The 24,391-nt window shown below is 40.6% G+C and overlaps 1 protein-coding gene across 2 annotated transcripts in view; it reads left to right on the plus strand.

Annotated features, from left to right (window-relative positions):
* The window catches only part of arhgef10la (Rho guanine nucleotide exchange factor (GEF) 10-like a), a 125,688-nt gene that overhangs the window by 49,390 nt on the left and 51,907 nt on the right, over positions 1-24,391 (plus strand). For both annotated transcript variants that reach the window (XM_080494940.1, XM_080494941.1), the window contains 2 exons: positions 7,771-7,871; positions 24,258-24,379. In XM_080494940.1, the coding sequence (XP_080351066.1) occupies positions 7,771-7,871; positions 24,258-24,379 (223 nt within the window). The remainder of the gene's footprint in view (positions 1-7,770; positions 7,872-24,257; positions 24,380-24,391) is intronic.

Below are 24,391 nucleotides of genomic sequence, written 5' to 3' on the forward strand. Positions count from 1 at the left end.
AACACGTGTCCTCAGCTCATTTACTGAGATGGTGTTTTATCTCATCATCATACACTGCTCTCGCTGAATACATTACCCACAACCGGAGGGCAGAAGGCATTCCGCCTTTGGGTGGCCTATCTTTACATTCAAAATGCATGTTGGAGGCATTCTTGCGAATGCAATTTTCTGTGGAACACCTTGAGGGAATATCTTTGAATTGGACATGCAGAGTCCGTCTGACTGGAAGATGAAGTGATTAGATTTACTTGGTCACAGGTCGAGGTCACTGCCACCGCACTATTGTGGGGCAGCCGAGGCTCAGGAGGTCGAACAGATGGCTGTGTGATCTCAAGGTTGGCTGTTTGATCATTCTCTCCTCCTGTGCCCAAGTGTCCTTGGGCAAGACACTGCAAACCAAGTGGCCCCTAAAGGATGTATAGCAGTGTGTGTGTGTTTTTTTCTAGATATTTTTTATATTCCTGTGTAGCAAAGTCTAACTCTGATTTGGTGTATAAAGATCATTGTGACCTCACATTTTCCCTCATTCTTGTGAGTGACAATTTAAGGGAAAGTCTTCAGTGCTCCTGTGTGCTAAAGGATGAACTGATTCGACATTGGTGGTTGCTGTCAGTACAGTGCACTTTATGTTCTCAGGAACTTGGGAGAGTTTATTAAATCTGTGACATTAAATGACAACAAAATGTCCTTATTTCGGGGCATGAAATACTGTATAATGATGACCAAAACATGGTGATACTTCTCATTACTATAAATGAACAGACTCCCACAGATATTACAGCATATAAGTCATCTGGAGAGATAATTCCAGCTTATATAATGTTTATTGTTTTTCAATGTGTGTGTGATTTCAAGCATTTACCGTGTAGGCATTGTGAAAAGAAAGTATCGTCTATTTACAATTTACGAATCTATTTCACAGAACCTTTATGACCAAAAGTATTTAATTAATCATGGCAGCCTTTTACTTATATGAAAGACATGGCTCTGAACCTAGTATGTCTGTATAAATTAAATTCTATCATAGTAGTCTTTTATCATGCCACAGAGCCGATCCCCTGGAAAAGCTCCTTGTAATAACTCACCCGTCTGTGATGTATGGGCAAGTAAATATTCATTTGAATTTTAGCCTTTAGCCAAGTACATAAATAACACCAGATCACAGAACTCTGTTAGCCACCTTGACTGTAAACACTGCAGCAAGCACTTAACATGAGTATGAATTTAACCTTGTCATGTACACATAATTTTATGTTTTAGCACAAACATTTACGCTGCGAAAGGTGGCGGGCTGCGTCTGGGATGAATTATGACATCCTCATATTTACTTTTGATCAAAGGTCAAACCAGACTGAATACATTTTCCAGCATCATGTCATGGAAATAGTGGGTTTCAGAGCATTAGTGACTCGGTACTGGCATTTGAATCAAGACCTTTTAAAGGTGCAGTGAGAAAGAGAAAATACCACTTATATTTGAAATGTCCACTGTTCAATCGGTGTGGTTTTAACTGTTTGCTTTCAAAGTGCAGTTTGCTGTAGCTTTAATATCTAATGTGGTGCAAGATTGTTTTGGGCCATGCAGTATAAGGTTGTAACTTCCCAATTTCAGGTTTTTACAGCACCATAGAAACTGCAAAGTAAATTGTAGGAAAAAAACACAAATTGATCTTTGCTCCTACAGGCTGTATTGTCTTGAGCTGCTCTAAAAATCTGTGTGGGATGTTTAACGGATGTCACTATGCCAGGAATGTTTCATGTGCAGCAGCATATCAGTTTAGTGGATTAATTAAGGATGCGCTAACCCACTAATGACGCTCGTCTGAACCATCTATTAAATATCAGGCTGAAAATACTAATAGCATTCACTGGGAAATAGGCACTCGACAACATACTGTACAGCATCGTTTACTTCCCTGGCATGAAACATGGTCATGAAGATGATTGTTGAGTTGTGCAACAGACTAGATTTTTCTTCTTGTTTTATCTTTAATACTAAAAGATTTGCATCACCACATCATTAGTTCTTACATGGATCAAAGACCATTCTAATTAACATCACATCATGTAAACATCGCAATTAGATTGGCCCTGTGTGATTAAAATGACCAGAGGAAGTGATATGACCCATTTTTTTTGTGTTTTAAAAAAAATATCCAAACAGAGAGAATGTAAAGGAACATTGGATTGCTTCCCACCGTCAGAGGTTTGTACCGAGTGGCAGTTTACTGATGATGCGGTTTCAAAAGAAATGCAAAAAAAAAAACCCACAACAAGCTTGATTAAACAACATAACAAATCCATCATCAATACCGGTGTACACCAAGGTTAACGACATGTCGAATCATGTGTGTGCATATGGCCAACATCACAGTCCACTGCATTATGGGATCAGTTATATTGACTTATTTTGCCTGTCTTTAGTAATCCTGATCCCTCAGTCGGAAACAATTCAGTTGGATTGACAAAAAAAAAAAGAAAACAGCTTCTCTCCAGGAACATTATTCAATATTAAGACTTTCCTGTTTGTAAATAATACATTTAGACTTTTGTTGTTTTATTGATGATAATAATATACTTCATCTATGTCATCAATGTTTCTTCTTTAGCCTTGATCCTGCTCCAGTGACTTGCTACGTTTTTAAACCGTGGCTTCACCAGAAGGTGTTAATAACTCTGGTACAAATACTTTTTCACTATTCATACAACTGTGTCGAGGATGTATTCTGATTATTTATGAGGTTTTTTTACACGAAGAATTCTAACAGCTGTTTACACATACATTCCACTGCAAGGTTTCGCTCCCCTTTTTTTTTCACGTGAATGTGCCACACGTGTCAACGACACGGCAAGTGTGTCACATTCAATATTAACATGCGGTAAAAGGTATCTCTGGTCGCGTTGTTCTGTCAAGGCTTTCCTCGGCAAATTAGCACACTCGCAGGGACGCCGCACTGTCTGCTCCAGCTCATCTTGGTATTTGCACAGCCCACTTGCTCCCGGGGCCGGCTGATTCTTCGCCGGGAGGAGGCAAACTGAAGAGCCGGTGCGTGAGAGGTTGCCACTCAGCACACCCTCCTGCTACCGTCCCGTCCTTGTGCATTCGTGTCACCAAACGTGCTTTGGCACTGACCTGCTCCCATAAATCCAACCGGACCCGCTCTTTGCTTTCGCTCGCCCTCGCCCTGCTCTACTCTCTCTCTCTCTCTCTCTCTCTCTCTCGTCTTGTTCTTCATTCTGGCAGTGCACCACACCTGCACTGCGGCTGTCAATCAGTGGGCAGGAGGGAGGGGAAGGGAGGCCGTGCTCAGTTTAGCATGTTTGATGCCGTGTGGGCACGAAGTGCTACCTAAGGAATCCAGCCAAGTGAGTAGTTGTATTCTTGTCACACCCCGTCTCCCCTTCTGTCTTCGGCAAATTGCCTCCGCTATATTTAAGCAGCGAATGGTATGAATTACACCTCTTTGTGAAAGTTCCACTTTTTCAACATGTCAAGCGAGTTTGAGATCTTACTTACTTTATGGTGTTCCTGTCTGCAGTTGCTCCGACTCACTTATCCGCCGTGCGTGTACGTCTCTTTTTGCCTACCCCACACCCCCCTCCCCCCCCACCCATCCTTTCTGTATGAAATGAAAATGAATTTGCAGCGGGCAACGGCTGGTACGACAGAAGCAGAATTTCCAGCCGCACGCTGTTCTCCAGTCAATTACCCTCTAATGATGTCTGAGTGTGAAATTGTCTTCCGTGTGTGTGTGCCTTCCACCCCCCCCCCCCACCCCTCCCTCGCAGGCTCCCTCACCCTTTTCACGCACTCTCTTGCTCTTGCCTTTTCTTTCCTTTCAATCGCGTCAGAATCACTGTAGACTCGTTCGCGCAGGTGACTGAGACGGGGTCGTTATTTTGAAAAGCTGCTCAGTGCTTTAAAAAGATGTCTCATCCTTGGCTAGACAGCTCACTTGTAGTTCCAATAAATCCTGATCAATCCAGACAACGCAGGGACCCTGTCAGTGGTTTAGACACCGGCTGAGTCATCGTTAACTCAGGGTCCACACTGCCAGTCTCAATTCAGAGTGCTCAGCATTCAGCATTAAGGAGGTACTTAAAAATATATATATATTCATATGCAGTGGTCTCAGACGTTCTTTTGTTTATACGTAGGTGTCATTATGATAGATGTTCAGCTGGCAATATCTCATCAGGAGATGTGCTTGTGTGTTATTAGTGTTTAATAAAACCATTTGTTGGTTTTAAGTCATACCTGTCAGGTTAGCTCAGAGAGAAAATCACTTTAAAACACTTTTCTTTGGACTCCTTGCATCTTCTTGTATTGACTTTGGTTTTGACTTTAAGGCGTTTCTTTTATTATTGGTTTGCATATTTCACCGACAACTTTCATATAATATATATCCACGGTTATCTTTTGGTCATTCCCACTTTCCTGTCATGATTTTCATTGACCTTGATTTTTGATGGAGGCAGATAAAAGTTTGTCACCGGAGTTATAAATTGGGTCTCACTGAATTATGAAGAGATTTGTTTTACAGCATGTTTTTTTTTTTTTTATAGTCTCTTTTAAGCAGCAAGGTGCTTTTCTTCTGATAGCTGGACCCCTCCTGCTTTCCTGAAGCAGTGAAAGACAAACCTGATGGAACAGAGCTTGTCATCTATGAGAAAAGTCTGCTATCTTTGTAGAGACGTAAAGGAATACCATTTACCAAAAGCTAATCTTTTGCAGTTTAAAAAAACCCCCAAACAAAACACTGTTAGTTTATAAATAAGCTATTAAAATTCTTGCAAGCGTTTTGTTTCCATTGCCAGTTGGGGCAGATATGACAGAAAACTGTCTGCAACTGGAGATCAGGTAGTTGTGAAGAATCAGGTTGTAAAAGCACAGTCTGACATTTATTTGTTTACTTCACATTGTCTTGCACTGTGCAGCCCAGCACCAGTAGGGACATACATTTTGTAGCTGTTTTATCTCGTGAAGAAAAATTGACCCGAGGGGAATAAAGGAGACACAACAACCCTCAACTGTTGGTTGTCGGCTGTCTCCTCATCTGTAGTCGACTCTCTTGTCCTAAAAATAAAAATCAGATAGGAAAATCCTCAGTTTAAGGCAATAAAATTCACATTTATTACAATATCATATGAAATAGATAATATTGCTGCCTTATTATTGTATGGGATTTGCTTTTTTCTCATTTAACACTCCAGTACAGGTTGTCTGAGTCTGTGAAATTAATATTGCCCTTTCAGAATGCAATGCTATGCCTCGATGTTATTTGTATTTTGTTCGAATTTCCGTCATAAAGGAATCAGAGTGATAAGAAATGTTCTCTACTTTTATAAACAAGAAAATCATTTAGACAGATCTTGCCGGCTGTGAAAATGATCATAGAATATATAAAGAATAAACAAAACAAAGCAGATGTTTGGGAGGAGTTTGGCCGTTTGGTGGCTCGAAGTTGGTTTTTAATATATTTGCACAGGTTCAGAGAGCTCAATCTACTGCATATACAACAGGAAGAGTGGGCTCCTTGAAAATACAGCTGGGCTTTTGTAGTCGACCCGTGTGAATGTCCCTGAAAAGGGAAGTGATCTGTTAAGTTCATGATGTGCTCTGCAAACCACTCCACTCACTGCAAGTCCTTCTTTGCCTGTGCCTTCCACACTGAGAGCCCACTTTAACTTAGTGTCTTTGTAAGATGCTTTAAGTTATATTAAGGGGAAAAACTACATTACATACACCGTAAGGTGTGTGTGTGTGTGTGTGTGTGTGTGTGTGTGTGTGTGTGTGTGTGTGTGTGTGTGTGTGTGTGTGTGTGTGTGTGTGTGTGTGTGTGTGTGTGTGTGTGCGTGTGTGCGTGTGCGTCTGTGTGTTTTAGTCCTATGATGGCAGCTTGTCCAGGGCGGAACCTGCCAATCGCTCAGACTCCACTGGGATATTCTCCAGCCTCCCGCAGTCCTTCTGTTTAGTAGATGGATGAATAAAATAACCCAAATTTATCCTAATTACCAGGGCAAAGCCAAAATTGCAAATCCCACTGTCAAGACGCATAATTTTAACACGTTAAAATACCGTAAATGCACCGTTCTCATCAAAAACAAGTTTTTTTTCTTTAAAGCTCCGTGTTAATACATAAACCTGACTTTTCACATACAAATCCTTTGAGCACCTTCATTTATTCACTCACAGTGATGACAAACCTTGTTTTTTTTTTTGCTTTAGTGGGTTTATTGAGTGTCCAAAAATTCTCTTCGTTCTTTGAATATCAAACGCTCACTCCCTGTGGGCTTGAAAGGCTCCCACTGAAGTTTGTACCTTGCTCCTTGCAGCGGGATGGCAGGTGCAGTTGGCTTGAATTCACCGCTTTTACAATGGATTCCAATGTTGACCCAGTTTCAAGGCAAAAAATAAAAAAATAAATCTTCATAGGAACCTTTTTTTTTTGTTTGCCGCTCTTACTGCATAATACACTGATCCTCTACCTTTTGTATGTTTGGTATTCATGTCACGGTTCCCATTATTAAAGTATTTAAAAGGATCATTGGGACTGTCGTCTCTGGTTTTTGAGGAAAGACTGAAAATGAATTGCGCGCAGATGAAAAACATCACAAAGATTGTCCATTTAAAATAAACGCGTGTTTCCGAATTCATGCAAATATGTCGAAGTTTGATTCAATCTGTACAGAGCTTTGATTGTTCAGCTTTACAGCACCGTTATGTTCCTTCCTTTTTTTTTTTTTTCCTTTTTCTTCCACTCGCACTTTTGTACTTTCTGTCTTTCTTTCACACATCTCAGATCGAGTCACCTACTGTGTCAGGGCTTGATTTAGATCCAAAAAGCTCTCAGTGATCAGAGCCTGCACAGACTGTGCCAGCAGAACCCACACATTAGTGGCATTTTGAGTGTTGCGGCCCACCTATATGCGATTTACTGTGACCAGGCTGCTTGATCATCACAAGTTGTCCTGAATGTTGACGCGCAGGCTGAAATCAGAAAGCCTCTGCTTACTTTCACCGGACTGTTACGGAGCTACAAACAGGCGAGCAGCCGCCTTGACATGAGAAATCTTTTCGTGGTAAACTGAAAGTCCCATGAAATGAAAAAATTCCTTTTCTTGTTGGTGCTCTTTTTCTGAAACTGTATTTTACCGCTTTCAGTTTTTATGCAGCTATATCTAGAGAATATATATCACAGATGTATTTTGTCCACTTTTCTGCTCCTTGTGATGTGAAACCCTGTTGTAAATTCAGCAGGACCCAGCGACTTGAAAAACAGCCGTGATACACCAGTTTGTCAACTCCAGTCCTAAATTTTGTGGTGACGGTGATTTCCGCATTCATGCTTGATTCTTTCAGGCAAAATGACATAAGTTGATGACACTTACAAAACACACAAACTATAAATCGTTTTGGAGTAAAAAAAAAGAAATTCAGAAGTTTTCTCCACTGATTTTTTTTTTTCTCCTACTTGTTTCAAGGTTAATGTTTTTCCACATTAGAATTTAGCAGATTTGAGTGTCGAACCAGGGTGAATATCAGGGACACGGATCTTTTTTACATCTCTAAAACATGAGACTGTCTGATCTAATCAAATGATAAAATGGGGGGAAAAATTTTTCAACTTGAGCGTGAATAATGTTTTTCATACTTTTTCAAGTCACGACTTTTCATCTGACGTGTTAAAGATTTTCTCATTAACACTTGCTGATGTGTAAGCAGTGTCTTCACCTTCCTGTGTTTGTGCCGGTGTGCTTTCCTCCGTAGGTCAGGGCGTCCTGTCAGCTTCATGGTGGTCTTCAACACTCCGAACCCTCTGAGTAAGATCTCCTGGGTGAACCGTCTGCACTTGGCCAAGATCGCACTACGTAAGCACACACACACACACACACACACACACAAGTATACACAACGGCTGTACACACACAGAAAGGACGATGTCATTTCTCTTTTAAACCGGATGATGTAACGCAACGAAATGCAACGACGATGTTTTAAGTCGGACCCAGACACACCGTCAGTGTTTGCGTCACAGACTATTGGTTGAATGTGCAACTGGTGTTATGACTTATGTAATCACAGCAAAACTGAAACTTTTAACTGGGTCGTTGGGAGTTTATATGCGGTGGAGATGGGCGAAGTGTTTCCACGGTGCTGTACTGAAAGCTTGTCGCAAACAAACGATCCAATCCTCAGAGGTTGTTGGCTCGTCCTTGGAAAAAGCTGCAGTTGTGGAATTGCTTTCAGTGGGACGTGTTTTACTACCATTTAAAATCGTAAGGCATCCCTTTTTTGAATTCTGGACATCTCCGTGTGAAGTCTCTGCTGTGGTCATCATTCAGCATTGAAAGGAAAAAAAAAACGGACCCAACCCTGCCCAGCAGGGAGCAGCACAGTCCTTTTTTTTTTCTTTTTTTTCTTTTTTTTAATCTCCCGAGCTGGTTCCTCTCAGCCTGGCCTTGCTCTTCTCAGATTCTATCCTATTATGCAGTCAGGCCATGCCGTAGTACAGGAGGTCTTCCTCTCTTTGGTTCATCAGTTTGTGCTGTCATCCACTGACAAAAGCAGATGCAAGACTATCGAGGACATTAATCTGCTTATTTGGCCATGATGGCACACATATTCAGCCCACTCACCACCTCTGTCCTCTGTTCCCCCAACCTTTTTTTTTCTTCTTTTCCTGCCGCCTGTGTCGCCTTGAGCGCTTTCTCTTGTCACACATGCTTTATTCTGGGTTTGTTGTGCATGCAGCAAGACTTGTAAGGCTGCTTTTGTGCAGCGTCGATTGTACTGTGCGTGTAGTAGGCCTCTGTACATGGCTCTCGTGCGTAATCGATTGTACTGTCGTGGCTTCGTTCGTTCAAGAAGCCTTTGTGGTAAGCGTTAACGCAGTAACTATCAAGGTTTACGAAGTTGTCACTGGAGTTTATATTTGTCTGGTTTAAAGAACACAAAAAACAAACAAAAAAGTCTTGTGGAGATATACGATGACAGACGTATACCTGCATAGCTCACCTTCCATACCAGCTGACTGTGTGTGAAGGACACACACACACACACACACACACACACACACACACACACACACACACACACACACACACACACACACACACACACACACACACACACACACACACACACACACACACACACACACACACACACACACACACACACACACACACCTTAACATGCAGGGTACATTTGGAGTCGCCAATTGATTGTATGGAGAATGTGCAAACTCCATACCGTTACCAATTGCTGTAACTGCACTGGTTACAAAGCACATGGCAGCCAAGGCCCAGTGATGGGAAGCGAAGGCTGACCCGCCTGGTTTGATGTCACAGAAAAGCTGCAATTGCGCAAATTACCTAATACACGTAATACTGCTTCTGAGAGAAAGCTGTCAGAACACAGTGCATTATAGTTTCCTACGTGTCAGTGGTGGCCGCTACGAGGGTCCGAATTGAATCCCGTCGGCCACCCTGGTCTGGTGAGTCATGCTTTCCATCTTTTACAATTGGAAGTGGTGGCAGCTGGATGCACTGTGAGTATAATCAAATCCAGAAGTGTATGTGTGACACCCTGGGTGGCGCTCTGCTGTATGCTTTTGGCTCTTGTCAGTCATTTGATGTTACCATACCACCCATGTCGGCGTTGTTGCATCTAACAAACCCTGGCACTTTGCAAATTAGCTGCATTTTTATGGTCCCTTTTTTTTGCCAATCTGATCGAAGTCTTTCCAATTGTAGGATCAGATTTACCGTTTACATGAACACTGAATAAAGTAAGTGAATGTTGTCCCAGTTTATATGCACCAAATGTGACCTGATTCATTTCAGTGAATCAATTCCATAATACTTTGCACTGTGGCATTTGCTGTGGGCACAGAATCCCACATTTGGCTTCACCCGAAAGCCCGCCAGTATCAAAAATGGGATTAACGAGAGTGATTAATCAAAGAAAACTTTCTCTTGGATCAAAACTTAATCGGAAGGAGACGAGTATGGGTGGGTTTTTTTGCGTGATGGCAAATGGATCACTCTGCTCGTGCACCTTTGCTTTCCTCCCACCGTCTTTCTCAAAACACTGGTGTGGGTATGCAATGACGTCATGACATTAAGTGAACTCGTGTTACAGAGATGCACACAAACCTCCGACTGTAGGAACCGGATGTGCCGTTTACATGAACTGTGGTCGGATCAAAAACCGGATTACACAACCCCCTATGATCGGATAATAATTTCAATCGGATGGTGCAAATGTAATCAGATTAAAGTGTTTATATGGTGTAAATTTGATGGGGTTAGTGTTTAATCGGATTACTTTTGTTCCATATAACAGCGAGTGTTAAAGAATTGTTCTTACACTTTGACAGTAAAAAAAGAAATCCATTACAATCCCAAGTTACCCATTAAAAACATAATTTTAAAATAGCCTACGAGTCATGTTATGAATGTACCCGAGTTAGTTACTGTTTGATTATTGCAGTGAAAATAAAGGCAACGTGTATTTTTACATGCTTTAACATGCTAATATATAAACTATGAATTACATCACATGAAACCGCAACACTAATAAAGATTGATACATTATTGTTCTAAAAGTTATTCCAGGATGTTCAAACAGAAAAATTCAAATTGATGTTAGTTTACTTTTATGAGAGCTGTCTGCTGCTGCTTTGAGTATTTATAGTTTTATTTCAATCGTTCTGCTTCTGATTATGCTCATCAATGTGATTTTCTCTGGAGCTTTCAACTCACTATTGTAACTTCAACTAAACTTAATGAGTCAGTCATGCAGTACTTCCAGCTCAGTTAAGATGTCACAGCTACACCACAATTATACAGTGACGTGTACAACATTAAGACAGACCTAATTAGATTAGTGATTACCATTTTGGCAGCGACTAGTAAAACTAACAACATTTTAAAGAGTTAACGGGTATAATTATTTCAAAGTTAGCCGTGAAATGATCATAGAATTCAGAAAGCCTGGATTGGGTGGAGAAGAAACCTTGAAATGTGCTTTACAGTGGTTTCCCTGAGACTTCGCTCCCACTCTGCTGGGTTATTCTTTGTTCTGAACGTGACAATGAAAATAAATAACACAACCCTGTGTTCCAATGCTGTACTCCTGACCTACCCGCCACAAAGTAGGAGCCCACAGGTGCATCAAACATGCAGCAACCCTACAACGGCGCTTCCTGTGTGTAGTCTGGGTCGGGGTGACATGAAAAACATCAGGCTGAGAGCAGATGAAGCCACGGCCGCAGCGAAGCGCAGCCTTCCCAGGCTCTCCTTGTTGCGCACAACCTTTATCAGCAGCACAGCAGGCGTACTGATGAGGACGGCGGCGGCGAGAGAGAGCACACCGCTCCCCTCCCCTATTGGCTGCCTTGTGGACATGACTGATATTCAAAGACAAATCATGCAAATGATCCCGAGCTGTCATGCTGATTAGGAACACCTCAGTCGCATGTGTGTATTGAAGTCAATAAAATGAACGGCGAGAGATCAGAGGTGTGCCAGTCAAACTCATTTTGCCTTGATTAATTCAGAAAAGAACATTTATTTAGCATTCACTTGAGGATATCCAGACAAACCTTGATTGAAATGTTTCATATTGCACCTATGGGAGAAACCTAATCATTCCAAAGACAATGGATAAACTGCAATCACATTTTTCTTATTTTCTATTTTTTCCACTATAAAGACACACTGTTTATTTTGTTGTTCTTCGATCTTGACTCAAACTGCTGCATGATGTTGAGATCAACCTGAAATCTCTATATTGTTTTATTTAAACAGGTTTCACAGCTTTGACATATCTACAGTTGCTATACAAAACATACCATGAGAACAAAAATAAATAGACCCACAGTTTTCCATTCTCAACATGACAAAGAGTCAGATGTAGTAGAAACACAATTGAAGGTGAAAGAAAAAGGCAGAGTAAGGACAAGTGAAACAGAGACGAGAGAGACTTTCAGAAAATGTTCTTTCCGGAGCCTTTCGCCCACGCATTAATTCTAAAATGAAAATAGGCGCAAAAAAGAAATAATAATGAAACACAGATTGTTTGACAAGCAAAAAAAAAAAAAGAGTCTCTCACTTGTGTCTTTAGCATGATTTGTCTCACAAATCATCTCTACTGGTCTGAAATGATTAGAAACAAGAAAACTTAATGTGCAGCATATTATTACATATATACTTTCTCATGCACACACAAACACACATACTGCAATCACTGGAAAATGCACAACAAACAGTGTCCCAGTTGTTCAGAGGAGCCACCCTCCTACATGATGACTTTCTTTTCTCCTTCCTCTTCCTGCCTCACTCTCCTGGAAACGTGGACCTTTTCATCAAGGAATAATTTTGCCGAACTACAATTGAAACGATGACTTGTGCGGATCAGTCGGCCATTGTCACAGCTTGGGTTCGAGTTGTCTGTGACGCACAATTAGACATCAAATTGTACCCGTCAGCCTCAGCTTTCTGTGTGTGAAGAGCACACAGTACAAGCGTGCACAGGGAGATGAATCAAAGTATTTATTCTATCACTCGGTCAGCCTACGAGCAAACAGTACTGGGAGAATTTCATGTTTATTCTTTTCCACAAAAGATTACTTTCATTTTTCCAGACCTACTTTATACAGGTGAAGGTTACAGGAGCTGGAGCCCACCCCGCCATTGGATGAAGGGCACCGTGCCCTCCACACCACCCTCGTATAGAATATAGACTCGTGATCAACCAGCAGCCTGCAAAGATTTGTAATCGGCTCTCGCTTCATAGAAAGATTATCCCCGGTTTGAGTTAGGGTTGAGCTTCGGGGCCTTTTTTTTGTGGCGTTTGTTTGCCCTCCCAGTGTGTGAATCAGTTTTCAGGGCTCAGGGCAGGTGGCCAATTTCTGGTAAATGTTCTGGAAATTTTCTGTTAAAAATATCCTTGGGAAGTTAAGCGGCGGAATTTGGGAAATCTTCGTTGTAATCAATTATGTTTTGTCGCCACGTCGATCCAGGATTGTCCACGTCTGCATTGCGACGCATTGTAGAAACAATTAAACTCAACACTCCTAAAATTTATATGTGATATTTCTCATTTAAGCAATAGAAATATGTCAAATGTGTATATCACCACATACTATCAGTAAAAGTTATTTCACTTTGTGATGTCCACAGAATCATGCGTGGCTTCAAAGGTCTTGTGCTCTGGACTCATAAGTGTGGCGCATGATTCTAGAAATGGTCTGTGCATGTGATTGAAGACATGCACAGTGCATGTAGGGCGCGTGGCTTCGATATCCCTGCAATCAGCTGTGTGCTATGTGCATGTGATTGAAGAATAGCATAGATATTCAACTGCATGTAATCTGGTTGTTTTAGTTAGGATTATGCCCTGTCTATTGGACTTATACCCTGACTTCCTCCATTTTCAAGTGGGATGTGCCTCCAGTTGGATCAAGCAAGAAAATTGATAGACTGGCAGATAACAAGCAAATACGTCTTTGAATCATGGCAGAATGGCAGAAAACCAAATACCTGTAGAAAAACCATGCAGACACAGGAAGAACAGGCAAACTCCACACAGATGGTCAGATGTTGGTCAGCGGGCTCAAACTCAAATTTATTTCAACTGCTGTCGTTCAGTTGCTAATTGTTTGATGTTGAAACTTGTTTTCCCTACATACCGTAGCTTATGCAGTAGAGTTTATATAACGCACCTTGTTGTTTTTAGCCCAACTATGATCATAGATTAATCAAGTAGTTCTAACACTACGATATACCCAAAGACGACCAACATTTTGCTATTTCAGACCTCTTAGTGGAAGTCGGCAGCACTAAACACCACACCATTGTTACCGGAAAGCAAGACAACAAATTCTGTAAGATTATGTTTATAGATCAAAATTTCAAGAAGCAAATGTGAGCAGATAATGATCCCGCTTGATATACTCATACCTGTTTATTTTAAACATGTTTTGTTTGTTTGACTCATCTGGAAATATTCATATAAAGTTCTGGATTTTGTCTTCAAATTACATCAAATAATGTTTTTTTTGCCTTTAAATCTACACAGGAGAGCTGGTTGTTCGCCTCTGCAGATGCTGGTTTTGTTATTTCACACTCCTCTCTCTTCTTTCGCCATGAAGTAATTCTGATATCATGCATCATACAACTTTTATCAGTGCGGTTTGAAATACCCTGCGGTTTGACGTAACCACTGCTACACAAAAAGAGAGAATCAAAACAAATAAAAGAACTTGGAACACAGAAGACTATATAAAAGTTGTTTCTTGTTATATATTTGTTTCTCTAAAAAAATCTTATATGTAAAATTGTTCACATTCCTATGATTGACAGCATGGATTCCTTTCATCTGAAATATGAAGCTGAACTGTTTATAGTAATTATCAGTTATTCCTGCGACCCTAACTAGAACGAAATGTCTATAAATGGGGGATGACGTTTTAATTTGTAAGCAGGGAAGTCAAACACTCACTCAGAAAACAAGAAAAAAATAAAATGCTTTTACAACATTTTATTAGTTGTTTTTAAAATTGATCAGAGTGTAGCCGCAACATACAAAGAATTCTAAATTATACTAAATATACTAAAGACATGTACAATCTATATATTCAAAATGGTAGAGTATTATACAATATTATTTGGTTTTGCTTTTTTAAATTTCTACTTATATAGCCCTAATATGTAAAACAAAAACCAACAAAACAACAACAACAAAAAAACAGGGCCTAGTCTGTCATAATCAAGAGTGAAAAAGAAATAATGAGAAAAAACAATTAACACTAATTCTTCTATGCTGATGTGTGCAACAATATCAGTTTGTCTGTAATCATTAAAATGATTTTATCCTCATAGTTGTCGGCCGTAATTCTTGGTCTAATAACAACTTGACTCACAAAGTGAAGCAGCTCTGAGCAGATCCTCCCTTCTGAAACAAAGCCAGTCGGAGGATTTTTGACCATTAACTGCTGACCCCAGGTTCCAATCCCAAAAGATGTGCTGCGTTCAGCCAACATGCACCCATTATAATGACATTTTGACAAAGTGATTCCGAGCCGTCGACCCACATACACTGTTGCCGAGCAAAGTGTGACCCAACCTGAACCTTGGAAGATAGATGTGTCCGGTGACCCTGCTCCCCGTGCCGATAAATCACATTAACACTAACCACGCAACAATCAAAGTGGGGCTTGGGATCAGTAGGTTGCCAGGTTATTGTCCAAACAGTTTCAGAAAGCCCGATCATAAACTGGGTCAAGAGCACGAGTTTATGCTTTCTAAAGGAAACTGATGAATCCATTATTGTATGTCATTGCATTCCAAAGAATACGTAACCTTCATCTGCGTCAAAAATGTATTTTAGTGTTGAGGCGGCAATGAATGTCACGTACTGAACTCATCACAATAGTCTTGTGAGCACATGAACTGCAGCCCTGTGACTCGACGGTACTTATCAGATCTTTCAGTCGAGATGAGGGCGGGAGATGGATTTCATTGAATCCCTCGGGGAGGTAGATCAACACCAACCTGGTCAGGATGACAATTACATGTTAATTGTATTACACCCACATTTTGCCTTCCCATTTAACCAAATGTAATTACAATAAGGGAGTTGTTGATTTAATTTCACGGATGGTGTGCTGTCACCGAGGCTTCCCCGCCATTGCAGTCGTAGGCAGACCTGGCCTGTGCTCAGGGGAGACCTACAGTTGAATCAGCATTTCGGAGGCACCGAACCATGGTCTTGTTTAGTTTGAAATGGGTGCCTTGCTTCGAAATGTCCCCGAATGGTGGACAACACAAGTAGCTAATGGTCTCACGCATGATTTAGTGAGTGATTAGATATCACAAAACTCATTTACCCGGACCCATCTCCACACGAGTGTTTATCCCATTACACCCCCCCCCCCCCCCCCCATTTAGGGGAAGCTGCCTCATTGGCCTGCTGTATTCGGTAGTCTTCCCTGAGCCATATGTGTGAATGTCAGTGGCATTTACCCACATTCCTGCATGTCATGTTAAAGTCTAAGTAGAGTATTGCTCATTAACAATCCCTTGTTAACACGGTGAAGTTTTTTCCAGAACCTGGATTGTTTTTCAGAAAATTGTGAAGCTTCTTCTGAATGGTGATTTCTAAAAGGGTTGAACTGGAGCGAAATGTACTCTGGCATGATGTTGAGGCCGCCTCACTTGTCAAGCTTTACATGATAGAATGTGGCAGTCAAGCCCGATAAGACACATTTCCCGTAAACAGCATTTGTCACTTTGCGAGTGCGTATGGCGCAGTTATACGGGGCTTTGAAACAGAAAGTGAGAATTACCCTATGGTGGTTCTCCGGTAGAAGCCCCGGGGTCCATTAATAACCTGGCGTGCCACTGCATCTTTCATGCCTCTCTGAGTGGCCCTACTGTTTCTGAAGGGTCTTCGTAGAATAGCCAGAAGCGTTGCCTAATTAATGGGCTTTCTCACTGCAGAATTAATTGCTTCCTACCATGCAGTCCCAGGCCTTTCAGACGGGGTTAGGGCTGCAGACTTTTGATGGCCCTCACAAGAAGAACAAGGGTCCGTCAAATCATGAGAGATTGTTGCCGAGGCGTCGGAGACGGAAGTGGAGAAATGAACGAGGGCAAAGCGAGCGGGTTTTTTGGGCTGTGTTGGATTGTGTGCATGTGGGGAGGGGAGGGGTGAAGGGATGATTGAGACAAGCAATCAGTCCCACTGCAGGGAACAGAGGGCAGGCAGGGGGCTCCTGCCTGCAGTTACACCGCTAAGTGTGCCGGTCTCTCGCTTTTTCCCCCCTCATACGAGGATCAATAGATGAGTGGAGTGCAGCTCGGAGGTTCGAGCACACACTCTGACACGCCTTCTTAATCCACTGTGTGATAACCTATGCCATGCCGATGTATACCGCACAGGAGACAAGCAAGGGAGGAGAATACAGAATCCACTCTGCTGGAGGGGAGACTGCGAGGGGTTTACTTTCATTAGGCCCGAGATTGAGATTGCCCGGTTGCTCGCGTTTCTTTGTATCTGTTTAAATAATATTTGCTCTTTTTAACGTGTAGCCGTTTTATCATTACTTGTTTTTCGGCTGTGAAAGCATGTTTACTTAAAAGGAGAAGCTTCTTTTGAACACTTGTTGGAGAAAATATAAGTAGGGCTGGGCGATATGGCCCAGCATTTAGATCTTCATATTTTTACTCAAAATGGCAATATGCAATATAAACTCGAGATTTTTTTTTCTCAAAGTTTTTCTGCAAAGGCAATTCTGGGTCAAAGCCACTGGTACAAATTGCAACACAGGTACATTTATTAACCACCAGCAGCCCATAATAAACATGTGAATACTCCCGAAAAATTGTGGGGGGAAAATGTGGCATTCATTTAAAAAAAATAAAGAAAGAAATGTTTGTACAGTTTTAGCAAGCGAGGGCAAACTCATCTGAGTTCGGGGAGACGCAGGAGGGGGTCAGACCTGTGAAATGAAAGAGTAATAATTCACAAACATCCACAACTCCCCAATATTTTAGAATACATGCAAGGAAATGGACTATGTTCCCAATAGGTACAATTTCAACAAAATGGCCATTTTAAATGATGTATCCTGGTGGAAAATACAGTGAAATGTGTCTTTCAATACTGCGGCAACTGAAAATGCATCAATCGTTCAACTCTCTGTGCGTCACAGGCTGGCCTGGACCCTCAGGCGTGCCCGCTTTGGCCCATGGACCATGTGTTTGACACGGCTTTAGGCTCCTCTGACGTTCCCTAAGGCTTTCACTGTATTTAAAGGTCAGGGACCTCACCGAGTCAGATTAAACTTTATTGCACTGTGTGTCATAAAAATCAATGAGAAGCCAGTTTGAGGCAATACATTAATGCATGTGGATTTACTCCCATTGTTAATGTATATATAAATAATGCACTTCCTGTGTTTAATGTGTGCGTTCTCGTGCCTTCCGGCTCATTAAAAGTTGTGTTTTTCTGAGGAAGAGGTGAGCACAATGACAGAAACCACGAATATATGAATACTCCTGTCGGAGCCCCGGAGGAGGTGGAAACAACTTGTTGTGCTCAAACTTTTGGTCGAAACATGTTTTGTGCGATCCCTGCAGTGTTTTTCTGCTCGGCATCGGATGGGTGAAATCCAAACCATCTCCATATTATTGGGCCGTTGTACTCCACCCCCCCCCCCCCCCCAACTTTTTTAGACTCTTACTCTACTCGTATAAATTCTTAAAACTAATATTTTAACAAATAAAAGAATATTGGATTTCTCAATATTGAATTTGAGGACAATCTTGATACATCATAAATATCGACATATCTCCATCTCTAAATATAAGTTTTGAAGGAAAAGTTCCCGCTAAAAAAAATGGAGGGATTTTCTGTTAGCCCTAAAATTAATCTGTCAGACAGCGAAGATTATCTCCATATCTCACTGAGCCCAAACATGGGAAATGTTTATGATGAGTAAACATTATCACGGATTTAATTAACAGATCCCACACTCGCATTGATCCACGGGAAATATCAATTGCAGTGGTGTATTTAATTAGTCTATATCTTTGCCCTTTGTGTCACCGGGGTTGATAGAGCGCCACGCTCTGCAAATTAATCTTCATCAGCAAAAGACTTGAAACAAAAACATGACTGGAATAAAGTCATGGAGAAGCTAAATCTGCCCACTTATTATTCCAAACCACCAACCTCAGAAATTAGGTTATTGTACATTAATATTGTACAGTAGCAGGGATAGAGCAATAAGATGAACTTTCACCTGCCCTCTGGTATCCCTGCATTAATTGTCTATAATGAAGATTGTATTTAAATAAACAAACTGTATCCTAGTGGAGCATTGAAGAGGTTTTAGTTGCAACTTTAGAGAGGAAATTGCAATAACAAGTAAAAATGGTGCAGTGACGCTAATATTTATTACCTTTAATACAAACCTTAGATTTCCTCAAACTAAATCTAGTCAATGTTGGCAGATGATGTTTATTGCTTGTGGATTTAAAAACTGACAAAAACATCTTATCTTTGAATACATGGGGTAATTAGCGTTTAATGTGGACACATGAAAATGTGAATTTTGACGTGATTCCGAGAGTTTCACTCATGATGCTTAGCGGTCATAGTTGATGCATCCATTTCATCTGTTCTTAAAGGATTTTCATATGAAATAGCAGTTATTGCTTTGCGTGAAGCAAACTGTGGACTTTCAGGTTGAAACCATTTCTCCCTTTTTGCTGTAGAACTGGACAGCCTAATTTTATGGTTAATATTGTTAATACAGACATTGTACATTTATTCTTGTAGTGGTTTACAGTGAGGTGGTAGAAGTATATTGTTTGCACAGCAAAACAGGACAATATGGCCAGTCCAGTTATTTAGCCATGCAAGCATATTCTAATTTAACTATTGCATACTAGCAGTTTTAATTCATCTGCCTCATGAAAGATTTTTATTATGTTAAGTACTCTTTTATTTTTATTTTTTTCTTTCATGCGATGTCAGGAGTCCTCAGTGCTCTTAATTTTGGTGAGTTGTTGAGGTCTCTTGATAAACATTTGCTCGATATAATTCATTTAAACTTCAAACTCATTTCGTCTTTTTCAAAAGACCATATTAGTAACCAAAAATTCCCCTCATATCACTACTAACTGAACAAAAGTAAACGTTTACTGCAGTTGCTGTGTTCGGTTAAATCGGCAGACAAATGAGCGCAAGCAATAAAAAAAATGACCACATGCTGCAAAATAAATTTTGAGTTCCTCTCTCGGCTTCAGACGTGCAATCTGTTTCACTCCGATTTTAATCAATTTCAAGTTGGTTCCTCATGCAAAATGAAAAATTGAGTTCATGTCGGACTTCTATTTTCAAAGTCACAATACAAGCAGCTGATGCACTTAACCTTTTTGACAATTCATCGAGGCAAGTGTTTAATAAAACGGGACTGAGGTTGCTTTGACCCACACCTCTCGAGGGAGTAGTTTTAGTTTATTATCAATTTTAAAAGTAAAAAAAAAAAAAAAAAAAAAACCACCCTTTAATACAAGAGTGAAAAAAGCCCCTTGTGCCATATATAGTGAACATTTGTTGGGGTCGAAGTTTATGCACTGATTTTTGTGTTGGCATGAAATACATATAGTTAACTTTGAATAAAGTAATATGTCTGTTTTCGAGGTTGTGTTTGTTAATAGATTCATAAATTTTTTTGGAGTCCAAGAGTAAAGCTCCAACCAACTAATTAATTAGTTTGCTTTAAATGTGGATCCATATGGCATGTGTGTGCATGATTTTGTGTTCATTTTTGAGCTTTCTCTATAGTGAAGTAACAATTATATAAATAATTTTTGTATTGACACACATGCTGATGAATGAACACTGCAGGCACGAAAAAGCGATATTTTTTTAAATTTTTAATAGACAAAGGCACAATGTGTGTGTGTGTGTGCACGATTCTGCGCGTGTGGGGTTTTCATAGCAGTAAAAAAAGCTTAATCATTTGGAATTGCTTCTACAGCCTGCTCTATGTGAGGAAACCATTTGTCACTAATTGACCACCGACATGCAAACTAACCAGTTCGTGGTATGATATCGTAATAACTCAAAGTTTACATTTTTGCTTCACCAGTGGCTTTTGTACATTTCTATAATTTAAATGTAATTAATGTACATTAGACAACACTGCTTGTTAGAAGACAAAGCTCATACATTTCCTGTATTTGTGTCTTCATTAGAAGGCTTGATATATAATGGAACACAAAAACTAAAATCATCTCCAGTTGCATATAATACAGTTTTCTTTCAGACACAACAGTTTAATGATGTTAATCATAATATACAATGAGGGTTTTACCATTAAAGTGATTTATGTTTACATTCATTCATGAACAGTAACTTGAAAGAAAGAGAAATGTTTTGCATTTTTGATTAGACCTCTTATTGGATTATTCCTGCAGGTGATTATTAGTCTGACTCTTTTTCAAAGTCTCACCTTGTTTGGTTTGACAAACGACTGTGAGCGTGAGCTACCCACAGACGACGTAATTCTTCAGACACAAAGGAGGCTCACTTCATAGCAACAGCTCCTGATTGTTGTCTTTTCCTCTGTTTAGAGAATATAAGTGATGAAAATATGAAAACAAATGCATGAAGAGCAGTTTGTATTGTATTTGTCTGTGAGTGTACGTGCGTGAGGTTAGCAGCTTGCGTGCCCCTATTTAATGTATTCCTGTGCTTATCGTTTGTCCACAGTTATTCATCTTCATTACTTCACAGTAAAGACTGAAGGTTAAGGCTAATTTGTGTTCTTTTGCAACCACTTTCACTCTGTGTCCTTTCATGTGTGTCCCAGTCTTCTCTAATCTCCATTTTTCTGTCTCTTTATGTAATTTCACCGACAAACTCAGTCAAGAAGTCGGCATACCCAAATGGAACATTATTTATGCTAATCTAATAATTAGCTGAAGAAAGTTGATAATTACTCGAGGGTAAAGGGAAGCGCTGGACTTCATGCCCCACCTGCAGCAATCTCCTCTCAATTAAAGTCTTAATAAGTGACCTCACACCTCTCTGTATTCTGTCGGGGGCTCGCTGAGGGATCGTCAGCGCTCAGGCCGGCCCACCCCAAAAATATTTAATATTGAGGGAGAGCACTCCGCAACTTGAGAAGGCTGTAAATATAAATTACCCAAGTCATTTATGGCTGACATACCGCTATCTCCACCAAACGACTGTTTAAGCTCTGTAACTGTAAAACATGAAGTGTGACTTTATCAGTTCTTCTCATATAGTTCAGTACAGGTCACTGACAGTGAGTTATGACCAGATTAGAATGCATTGTGAACTTTTTGCAATCTAAAATTGAATCGTTATACTCTATCATACAACCCACAGCAACGCACACTTGCAATATTTATTTAAGTATTTCTTGATCTCTTGAGCGAGTTTCTTGCAAATTTAATTAAATAGGTCCACCCTCATCAGAACATGTCGATTGACATTATTAATCAGAAGTGTCGACTGAATTTACAGAAGAAATAATTCGATGGTTGCCATGTGTTGTATACAACATAGCAGTTCATGATCCAAAGATGTAGGGTCCTTTCGGGGCAAGATTTCCACAACTGTTTGAAGGTCTTTCAACGACTGCCGGGCCCTTCGAATGTCCTCAAATGTTAAAGCCATCATGACCCCCGTAACGCAGATTTGACTGTTTGGCCAACTGAGGAAATGAGCATGTTGACCAGGGAGGTGATCAGGGACCCAACGGTCAATTTAACAGACCTTCAGAGGCCCCCTGCAGGAATTGAAGGATTTTAATAAAAGGTCAACTGTAAGAATCAGATCAGACCATTCATAGTATGGAATACATGCATATAAACGTGCATGCACCGACATCCATTTTTTCCAATCACTCCATGAAGAATAGGGATGCACTGCAGCCAATCTCAGCCGGTTATTGGGCACGATAGCACACGCCCTGCCATTCGTATTACATCCTTTCAGTACTGACATCGATTGTGCTGATGAGACGTTACGTAATAAGAGTTTTTCTAATTCTACCTGGATGTTGTCAATTAGCATTCGAACGACTTGATGAAACATGAAAACAAAATATCCTCTTAATAATATCAGAAGCCAAAGCTGAACTCGGTGGGCTGAAATCATTGCAGTTTGTTTATATCAGCCTCTGCTCATCATCTGTCTCAGGAGAGAAGCGTGTAGCTGTAGGTGAAGAATCGCACGGTGTGGGTGTTCCAGGGGCTGCAGCTCTGGATGGAGCAGAGGAAAAGATGAATGCACAAATGTCTCTCGAGGAAAAAAAAAAAAAAAAATCCACAGTGCATGCAACCTTAGATTGGGGGAAACAGTTCAAAGCGCACACCTATGACAATGAGAGTCACTGCAGGACAAGTCTCTCGCCGTTCATGCTCAGCAAAAGACTTAAATCCACAGAACATTTGTGGGCCGACCTGAAAATGGCAGTTTCCCCATGCTTTCCATCCAAACTGACAAAGCTTATTGAGATCTGCCAGAAAGAATGGGATAAACCTCCAAATCCACGCTCGCAAAGCCTGTTGAGAATCACCCAAGAAGATTGGAAGTTGTAATTGCTGCCAAAGGGGCCTTCGTCAAGTTGGGTTTTTTTTTAGGTTTTTTTTTTTAGTCTAGCCCTAAAAAACAAACAAACAGACAAGCAAAGGCAGGACATTGAATGAGATGAGATGACACAGTTATTTAATGTTGCTCAATGTTCGCAATCATTCGTTTTAGTTTCTCAATTTGTAAACATGATTTGTTCTTCATTCAGTTTTACAGAGTCTGTGCGTGGTTATTGCAAATGCGGGGAACATTTGCATTGCTGATTCTCAAACAAAAGCCACATCTTTCAATATACAGTAATTGATTTTATTTTCTGCTCAGAAGCACTGCTCTACCTCTTAAAACCGGTGTGCTATTTCTGTTCTACATGTTTTCCTGACTCCTGGGTATATTCATTATCCATTAAACACTACGAAAGTGAGAAGTCCTTACTCTGATTAAGGAACACAATCAACTTTTGAAACTTGGACCCAAAAAAAGGGTGTCGTGCCTCATGCCTTGGAGCCAAACAACTAGTAAAACACAGGTTATTCCAAGGTATCAAATACAGACAGACCGAGATGAAAGTTTTAGCAGGCTGTTGAATTTCATGCACAATTTAGTTTCTTTAAATTGAAATTGATGATTACACAATCACATAATGGGCCTACTTTGGCAGATTTTGCCTGGTGACTTGACAGGGTGCACCTGTTGTAAGGCTCAGCGCTGCGAGCGAGAGCTGGAATATACACACCAGGCAAATCCATTATTGTAACTCAAATCCAGCAGTTGCATTTTTTCCCTGCTGGGACAGACTCTCATTGTTGATTAAGTGCAGGTTTAATCACTGCCGAGGCCCTGCGTTGGCAGCACCCGGCCTTGCTTCTTACAACAGGGAGTAAGCCTCTGGCTGATTATAACATTCACATGCTAATAATGCCGTTTATATTACATACCTCAGGTTGTGAAATTTCCCTCTGATTATGTTGCTTGGTTTGATGGAGCCTGACAGGCAGAGGGTGAGATGCAGGCTGACAACAAATAAACCCGAGTCAGGGAGGTAAACATAAAGTTGGTACGAGTGAAATGAGAAGCGACTAAAAAGGCTTTTTTTTATTTGACTGTTTCAGGAGAAGAGAATTCACCTGGCTGGCTGTGTGGAGAAGATGAAGGGAAAACTGTGGCCCCATTTTGGTATCCTCTCCTCGCTTGCCACATGCCTGTTTTTGCTATGAAGACCCCAGAAAGAAAGGTAAATCCCATT

This window comes from Blennius ocellaris (assembly GCF_963422515.1).
Source record: "Blennius ocellaris genome assembly, chromosome: 4".
In the NCBI taxonomy this organism is placed as follows: domain Eukaryota; kingdom Metazoa; phylum Chordata; class Actinopteri; order Blenniiformes; family Blenniidae; genus Blennius; species Blennius ocellaris.